This window comes from Psittacula echo (genome assembly GCF_963264785.1).
Source record: "Psittacula echo genome assembly, chromosome: 2".
Lineage (NCBI taxonomy): Eukaryota > Metazoa > Chordata > Aves > Psittaciformes > Psittacidae > Psittacula > Psittacula echo.
Genome location: NC_137737.1, coordinates 109,880,855 through 109,889,858, shown reverse-complemented (window position 1 = coordinate 109,889,858; position 9,004 = coordinate 109,880,855). Strand labels below are relative to the sequence as shown.

Genomic DNA, 9,004 nt, shown 5'->3' with positions numbered 1-9,004 from the left:
CTTTAAGGTCCCTTCCAACCCAAACCATTCTGTGACTTTATTACATATAAACCCCAAGAATTTCATATTAAAGTTTGAATTAAGTTTTAATTGAAATTTGATTTTTAAGACTGAAGACAACACACCAGCTCGCTCCCTCAGAGGAGGAAAGCGTTTCAAGCACTGAAACCAACAAACAACAACTTATGGACCACGACTGGCGGCGGACGAACTACCACTTCGCGCCTCAGACCGAAGTCTGACTCCATCTCAGGACCCGCCTCTCCCTTCCACCGCCACCACTGGCGGCACAGCGCCCTTGCACCGCCCGGGCCCGGCCGAGGCGCGAGGTGTCCGCCAGGGGGCCCTCGCCGCCCAGGTAGCACGCAGAACAGCCGCTAGGCGGCGGCCTCGGGAGCGTTAAGCGCGGGCGCGGCGGCCAGGAGCAGTACGCTGCTCCACTGCCAGGCCGCCGGCGCACTTCCCGCTGCTGCCCCGCTGTGGCGGGGGGCGGGGAGCGGGAACCCGTTCCGGAGTCGCAGCTCTAAGTCCCGCTTCCGGTTCCGTGCCGCTCCCCTGCCTTCTGTCTGTATCGCAGCTCCTCCCCTTCCGGGCCTCTGCCCCGGCCTTTCGCCCGGCTTCTTCCCGTTCCCCGGTTGGGGCTTCCATGCATGCGACGGTCGGCGCCAGGAGGGGGAGCTCGCGGGCCGATTGTTAGGTACCGCTGTTGCCGCCATCGCAGCGGGGCGGTTTCCGTCTCTTCGCCTTCCCCGACATGGCAGCGGCGGCTGGAGGCAGCCGCGGAGCTCGCAGGCCGGTGCTGCTGACGCCCCGCGGCAACGGGGACCGCACCGTGTTTCTCTTCGACCGGCGCCAGGAGCAGGCGGACCCGGACGAGAAAGTGCTCAACTACGGCAAGGACAACTACCGGAGCTTTCGCAGCGCTGTCTGCCAGGTCCTGGTGACAGGCAGGGAGGGCGGGAGAGCGGCGGCGGCGGCGGGACGGCCGCCCCGTTAACGCTGCCCTGGCGGCGGGGTCAGGCGCGGACGAGCAGCGCGCGGCGTGGGGAGTGAGGGCTGCCGGCACGTGCAGCAGCCCCACGTGCTGAGGGAAGGCGCGAGGGGCCCAGTCTCGGCGGCGCGCACCCATCCCGGGGCCGTTGCGCGGGCGGGGGAGGGGGAGGGAGCGCGCCTCCGCCACCCGGCCTGGGGCGCGCGAGCCACCGCGCTGCTTTCTCCCATCAAACTTTCCTGCCGGTCCAGGCGGGCGGGCGTCGAGGGGGGACCGCGCCCGCGCTCCTGGCGGCACCGGGCACCGTCCTCGGTTGCTGTAGGGCGGCCGGCGGTGCGGTGCGGAGCCGCGCGGCGGGAGCTGCCCCTGGCGGCAGGCGGGAAGGGAGCGTCGGCACAGGAGCTCCCCCGCGCGGGGAAGCGGCGGCGGTGCGGGGCTGCACGCCGGAGGGCCGGGCTGTCGGAGCTTGTGCTGTCCAAGGTGCGGGCGGGAAGCGCCGGTCTTTTCCTGGTTTGAGCCCTGTAGCTGCCCCTCGGAAGCCCGAAGGGGTGGTTGCCGGTCGGACGGTTCACCTGGTTTGGTCTTGGCTGCCTCGATGTCCTTTCGGTTTCGTTTCGTTATGCAAAACGAGAATTTATCTTGTCTTCAGACCTCTGGGAGGTGGAGATTTCTGTCTGCCTACGAGCTGTTTACTTCAGTTTGCTGGTGATACCGGAAGGCATCACCCACTTTCTGTCGTGGTTTTCTTTTTTTTTTTTCCTGAAGGAGCAATAAATGCCATACAACCTGTTAGCTGCCTGCACATGTTTTATGTTGAGGAGCGCACAGGAAAATAAGCTGTAAATTGCACACTAATTTAGTCTGATAGCATATTCTATTTTAGTTTCCTTATCCAGTGTTATTTGCACTTCGTTCTCCAGCATATAAACTCTTGGGGAAAATTGCTTTGTTTGTACCGTATCTGAGTAGTCTTTAATGTAATGGTTTCCTACTGAGATGAAAGCTCTGAGTTATCAAGGTTGGCAGGAGTAGCTGTTACACATGACTATCTCCTCCTTGCACAGTTCTCCTGCCTCAGTGGTCTCCCACTTCAGTGTTCAAAACAGAATGTTCGTACTCTATTAGATGTAGTGAATCTGTACTGCCGCTACTCCAGGTGCTGCAACTCAGCAGTAACTTGGCTATGGAATGTTAGCACATCCTTTGATCTGATCAGTGCCCCTAAAGTTCAGAAGACTAGAAGAAACAAGCAACTGAATGGAATACAGAAATCTGTACGCTTTACGTAGTGTAACATTCAGAGAAGCTAGTGGAGTGGGTTCATGGCCTTCTAAGAGCCAACTTCCTCTTTAGTGGGGCATCATTGTAGGGGTTCATACCTCCTAGGAGTAATCATAGAATCATGTGATTCTATGATTCTATGAATTATCATATGTGATTCTATGATATGATATGATTCTATGATTGTGATTCTATGATTCTATGAACCAACTTCCTCTTTAATGGAGCATCATAGGGGTTCATATCTCCTATGAATAGTAATGAGTATTCTGTGATTTCCTTCAAGAGTTGTCTTAATGGATCCCATTTCAATTGTACCTACTGGATGGCTCACAAGGATGCTTCATATTTTCAGTATTCAGAGCAAATATGTTAATGATTAACCCGTCTTTGTTTCTTAACTTTGGTAATTAATTGCTGGATTGAGGTTAACACTAATTTTCAATTTGTTACAGTCAAGGAAGTCTTCGTCTTCATGGCTTTTTATATATATGCTGCATGCTCCAGCAACTTCTGTTTCCATGCGTCCTCACGGTGTTCATTAGTTCACAGAGCTTTTGGCATATTTGCAATCTAGTACAGAAATAAGCCATCATCACAAGATGTGACGTATCTTGGGTACAAACAGCCTCAGGGGGTTCTTATCTTAAAACTGTATTGACATTATGAAGTTGCTACTTCAGCACCATTAGGCAGGCTGCTCAGATATACAACATAGCATATGAAAAGTCTGGTGCTACACAGCAGAACTTGCTGTGTTTGGATTCGGCGCCTGTGAAAGTAAAATTGTCAAGTACGGTTTCTTACTGCATCAACACCATAATCCTTGTCAGCAGTCTTGGTGGCTCTTTTGGGGTATTAAGGGTAATAGAGTTAGTGCTCTTACAAACTTGTGTAGCAAGAACCTCAAATGATCCTTCTCTTAGAGAGAGAATGCCTTTTCCAATGCATTGACTGCCTGCAAATTAGAGATGCCTCTGTCACAACTAATTTCAGTGTGGTGACTCTTCGCACCTTGAAGATTTCTTTATCTTACATATGGTATATCTAAACTCTGAAAGCGGGCTAAAACAGATGGTTTGATGTGACCAGTAAATGCTGGCCCAGTGAAAGCTGCACAGGCTGAGGTCCAGGAAGTTTGATGTCACATGTCTTCTATACCAACAGTGTACGGGTTCTCATTAGGCTTCTGGAAGAGTTTTCTGGCATCTCAGTGCCTCTGGGGGCTTTGTGCATTGTTTGTATTTCCATGAGTGTTGTACTCCGAAGTGCCAGACTTCTGGCATCTTGAAAGTTGCAACTACTTTCAGGAATAAGGTGAAGGACAGGCTTTCCCCAGTACATGGTGCTGAAAACATGTCAGGGAAGTAATGAAAGTTCTGAAATATTTGTTTGATAAGCTGGTTTTGAATTGTTCAGACTAAGATGAAATGGAATGTTGTATTTACTTTTCTCCAGTTAAAGGTATTAGAGTGCGTGATCAGGTAAACATCACGTACCTAGCCGTGCTGTTTCCATGGGTATCCTGTACGGTGGCTCAACCTCAACACAGGCTCAGCTTTAAAATGGCTTCCATTGACAGTTTGTTGTGTGACTGAATGATTCAAACTTGAACGGGTTCAAACTTAAAATGATTCAAGCTTAAACAGGTTCAAACTTAAACATGGGAAGTTTAGATTGGATATAAGGAAGAAGTTCTTTACTGTGAGGGCAGCGAGGCACTGGAATGGGTTGCCCAGGGAAGTTGTGAATGCTCCATCTCTGGTGGTGTTCAAGGCCAGGCTGGACAGAGCCTTGGGTGACACGGTTTAGTGTGAGGTGTTCCTGCCTGTAGCAGGGGGGTTGGACCTAGATGATCTTAAGGTCCTTTCCAACCCTAACTATTCTATGATTCTACTGTAGCAGCTAAGGTGCACATACATTTCCCAGTCTGCCAGCTGGGCTGTGGGGGTGGTAATATCTGCAAAGGGTGCCAGAAATGTTAAGCTGTTGGAACTATTTCTGCTGTGCACAGCTTCCTGTAATATAAGAGAATTCCTCTGGATATAACTGGGTACGTAGGAGTCAAAAGAGATTGTAAATTTTGAAAATGAAATTAAACCTGATTGTAGTATTTGATGATTCAGAGTTGAAAATACTTGAATGCCTGGAGGCCTGGGCTTAGGCCGCTTCTTCTGGGGCTTACTTTTTTTTTCATAATGCAGAGCGAAGGTGAGCATCTTCCTGTTTGTGTAGCAAAACAACTGATTCGTGAGACAAGAGATTTGGCTACTCAGGAGGTCAATTTAGGAGAGAATCCATGTTTTCTCTATTAAAAAACAACCAAAAAAAATCCTCCATTATTATTAAAACATTCTTTGTTAATTTTTGAAACTTTTGAGGTTTTTTGAAGCAAATATTTGATGACACTGGGGTTTTTTTGTTTTTGTTTTTTTGGTTTTCTGGGTTTTTTTTTACTTTCCCGTAGCAACAAATTAACACCTGACAGTGTGGTTGGATGTGACTTTATAAACTTATGAATTAGCCTCTAGTTCTGAATGTGTGTAAGGGGAAAGATTGAAAGATTTTAATTTTTATTTTAAAAGAAGCTGGAGCAGATATAGTCTTCATTTTCTTCCTTGCAGTGATCAATTGTAAAGCAGAAACCTCTTAATTAAAAATTATCTGTTAGCTTGATTATTCCACTTGAGCACTGTCGAGCATATGTGGAGCAGTCATGTAATTTCAGTCCCCAGAACCATGAAATATTAAGGTGAATAAGTAAATTAAATACGGAATTTCATTTCTTCTTAAGTTAGGGATAGGCTAGACAGATGTAACACCCATAAATCCATTGGCCTTGATGGCATGCACCCATGGGTGCTGAAGGAGTTGTCAGATGTTGTTGCTCTGCCACTCTCCATCATCTTTGAAAAATCATGGAGAACAGGAGAGATGCCCAGTGGTTAGAGGAAGGCCAGTGTTACTTTCATCTTCAGAAAGGGCAAGAAAGAGGACGTGGGAAACTACCAGTTAGTCAGCCTCACCTCCATCCCTGGAAAGATGATGGAGCAGGTCATTCTGGAGGTCATCACCAAACATGTAAAAGAGACGAAGGTCATCAGGATTGGAGAGCATGTATTCACCAAGGGTAAATCTTGTATGATCAATCTGATAGCTTTCTATGATGACGTGGCAGGATGGGTCGATGAGGAGAGAGCAGCAGATATTACCTACCTTGATTTCAGCAAGGCTTTTGATACTATCTCCCTATATCCTTTTGGGTAAGCTTAGGAAATGTGGGTTATATGAATGGACAGTGAGGTAGATCAAAAGCTGACTGAATGGCAGAGCTCAGAGGGTCATGATCCGCAGAGTAGAATCCAGTTTGAGACCTTTAGTCAGTGGTGTTCCCCAGAGATCAATACTGCATTAAGTCTTATTCAACTTCTTTATCAGTGACATGGATGAAGGGCTTGAGTTTGCTGATGAATGGGAAGCTGCGGGAGTGGCTGATACACCAGGAGGCTGCACTGCCATTCAATGGGACCTTTATAGGCTGGGAAATTGGGAGGAGAGAATCTTAATGAGGTTCAACAAGGACAAGTGTAGAGTACTTCATCTGGGAAGGAAGCACCCCAAGTACTAGTACAGGTTGGAGTCTGACCTACTGGAGAGCAGTTCAGCTGAGAAGGATCTGGGAGTACCAGTGGATGACAAGTTGACTATGAGCCAGGAGGGCCAATAGTATCCTGGGGTGCATTGGGAGGAGTGTGGCCAGCACGTCAAGCTAGGTGATCTTCCCCCTCTACTGACCCTGGTAAGTGAGGTTATCCTCCCTGGTACTGGCCTGACATCTCACTCCCTGACATCTGGAGTACTGTGTCCAGTTCTGGGCTCCTCAGTACAAGAAAGACAAGGAGCTACTGGAGAAGGTCCGGCAGAGGGCCACAAGGATGATCAGGGGTCTGGAACATCTCCTCTTACGAGGAGAGGTTGCAGGAGCTGGGCCTTTTAAGTCTAGAGAAGACTGAGAGAGGATCTCATTAATGCATATAAATATCTCAGAGGATGGTGCCAGACTCTTTTCAGTGATGCCCAGCGACAGAACGAGGAGCAATGGCTATAAACTAAAACACAAGAAGTTTCACCTCGACATGAGGAAGAACTTTTTTATGTTGGCATAAATTCATAATATGAATTTATGTTGGAACAGGCTGCCCAGGGAGGTTGTGGAGTCTCCCTCTCTGGAGACATCCAAAACCCACCTGGATGTGTTCCTGTGTAACCTGCTGTAGGTGGCCCTGCCTTGGCAGGGGGGTTGAACTGGATGATCTCCGGAGGACCCTTCCAACCTGAACAGTTCTGTGTTTCTTGGGAGTACTATTGCTTGTACACCTTCCTCTTGTCTTCTATTAGCTGTATGCCCCACTATTTGTCCTGATGTTTAGAGTATAATTGGAAGATACTTACCTGCAATGAGCAGAATGGAGCTAAACTTTGTCGGCAGTAATCATAGATCTCTTGCTCATGTTGTCCGGGTACACAGTGAAGCTGGAGCACTTCAGTTGGTGGCTAAGCTGGCAGGAATCCTTCCCAGGCATTTACAGAGAGGTCATGCTGCTTTTAAAGCAGAAAGGTATCTGTGCTGAAAACTGCACAGAAGTTTCGTGATATGTATCAATAAGCTAAGGGACAAAAAAGGCATTAATTAAAAGGGAGTATGAAGAAGAAGCATAGATGTGGTGGAAACTAAAAAAATAAGTGCTTGGGTTTGGGAGGGATTTTTGTGACTGCTTATCAAAGCCTCATAAATAACGTATAATGAAATTATTTGTGATTAGTGAAAAAATATTAATAACTTCTGCTGTTTATATCATCAGAGGGTAACTCTTAAATGTATTTAAAAAGTATTAAAGATGTTGTTCTAATAAATTTGCTTAATGAAAGTACTTCTTAGTGATGAAATCTATCCGTCTTAACAATTATTATATTTTTGTACTATAAAACCTATGTTCATTTTTTCATTTTTCAAGATCCTGTGTAATCAGAAACTAAAAATAGATGTATTTTAAACATAGTAGGCACACACAAACCAGTTTTTCCTTCATTTTTAAAGAAACTGTTGATGCTGTTAAGATAAATATAAAATGCAACAATCTCATGAGTTTTTTCGAAACCCGTCATATTGTATTTCAGGTTTTACTGAAATGCTTGTGCATAGCAACTTTGCCACTGACATTTCAGTGGGAAGAAGGATGCAGTCTGCATACCTTTGTGCACTTGGGTACTGCCTTACTGTGTGTTGACTGATTGGAAAGATGTGTGGTTTTTAAGTTCGTGCACAAATTTGAGTGCTGTCGTGTGCAGAGTATTTGCATTCCTCTAGCATTAGTTATCCAGGTGTAGCTTCTTAGATGTGACAAAGTATGTTTTTGCTTTTGAAGATTGGCTTTTCAATTCTTGTTCCTTTAAAAAGTGATGTCATACAAAGTATTTTCATGATGGAAGCTGGATGGAGTCGATGTCCAAATTTTGATTGATAGCTGTACTCATTAATATTTGTGGTTGTGCTGTTAGACACAAAGGCTTGTGAAGGTCTGATGAAAGTTACTATATTTGAGTAGACTCTGAGGAAGTCTATTAATGACAGAATGCTCTTTGCATAAATTCTTTCCACTTGTTAAATCTTGTAAGTCTTGAAAATTTGTCTGAGTTAACTCATTGTTCTGGGCAAGATTCCATAGATTTGTATGTGTGGCTCCTGTAGAAAGCTTCTGTTGTGCAATTTTTCTCTCTTCTCTTTCTCTTTTTCTACCAAAATGATGATACAGCTTTAAGATACCACATAAAATGTTCTGTTACTGGATCTTGTGATAGGCAGCAATGTTCTTAGTGTTTCTGTTGAACCATTTGTTCACTTCTTCACACCTTTCTTTGTAAATATTTAGAAGTGTATCAGCTGAACTTCTGAAAGTAGTGAAACTTCCAACTGGGACAGAGGACAAGGCACTTCAAGTTCTGCAAATGCTGTCTTCTGTAATTCACTCTTTAGATAAAGGTACCTTTGGTTGGAAACTATTTCAGAACCCTAGAGTTCACTCCTGATTCTGTCTGTAGGTTGCATCTAGTGACCATCTGCCCAGAAGATAAGCGCTACTGGGTGTTCGTGTATTTCCATAATATGCAACTCTTCGCTTTGAGCTCCAAGAAATGTTTAGAAATAATTTCTATCTTTTTTGAATGCAACTGCCTTTCTAGAGACTTTTGGATCCCCTTTCTGTTGGTGTTCAATGGTAATACATGTTTGTGTTCTGACATTATGAAAGCTCATTCAGATTATGATTAAAGATGGTCTGCTACCATGAGGGCTCAGTACCATACCCTCAGCAGCAGTCTGTTGTCGTGATAAGACTAGCTGACCCAACAGTGAACTGGAAAAGCTTATTTGATCATCACTCTTACGAGTTGCATACAGTTGTTCTCAGTTACTTCCAGCAAGGTCTTTGTCTCCAGTTAATCTATTTATATCTTAGATTTTGTATTTGCTAATTTGTATGAATGACCTTAATACTATCTAGTTGTGTGAGTAATTGAAAGAGGTGATACAAATATCTTGGTATCCATAAGTACTACTGACACTTCTTGGTTTGAAAATCTCTGATTTGAGAATAAAATAATTTTCCATAAATGTGTATTATAGTTTTAGCCATAGAATCATAGATCATAGAATCATAGAATAGTTAGGGCTGG

The 9,004-nt window shown here is 45.3% G+C and overlaps 1 protein-coding gene across 3 annotated transcripts in view; it reads left to right on the top strand.

The window, feature by feature from the left end:
- The first annotated feature begins 224 nt into the window (after positions 1 to 224).
- Positions 225 to 9,004, top strand: part of SMCHD1 (structural maintenance of chromosomes flexible hinge domain containing 1) — a 71,888-nt gene continuing 63,108 nt past the window's right edge. For all 3 annotated transcript variants that reach the window (XM_080609826.1, XM_080609825.1, XM_080609824.1), the window contains exon 1: positions 225 to 934. In XM_080609826.1, the coding sequence (XP_080465952.1) occupies positions 755 to 934 (180 nt within the window). In that variant the 5' untranslated portion in view covers positions 225 to 754. The remainder of the gene's footprint in view (positions 935 to 9,004) is intronic.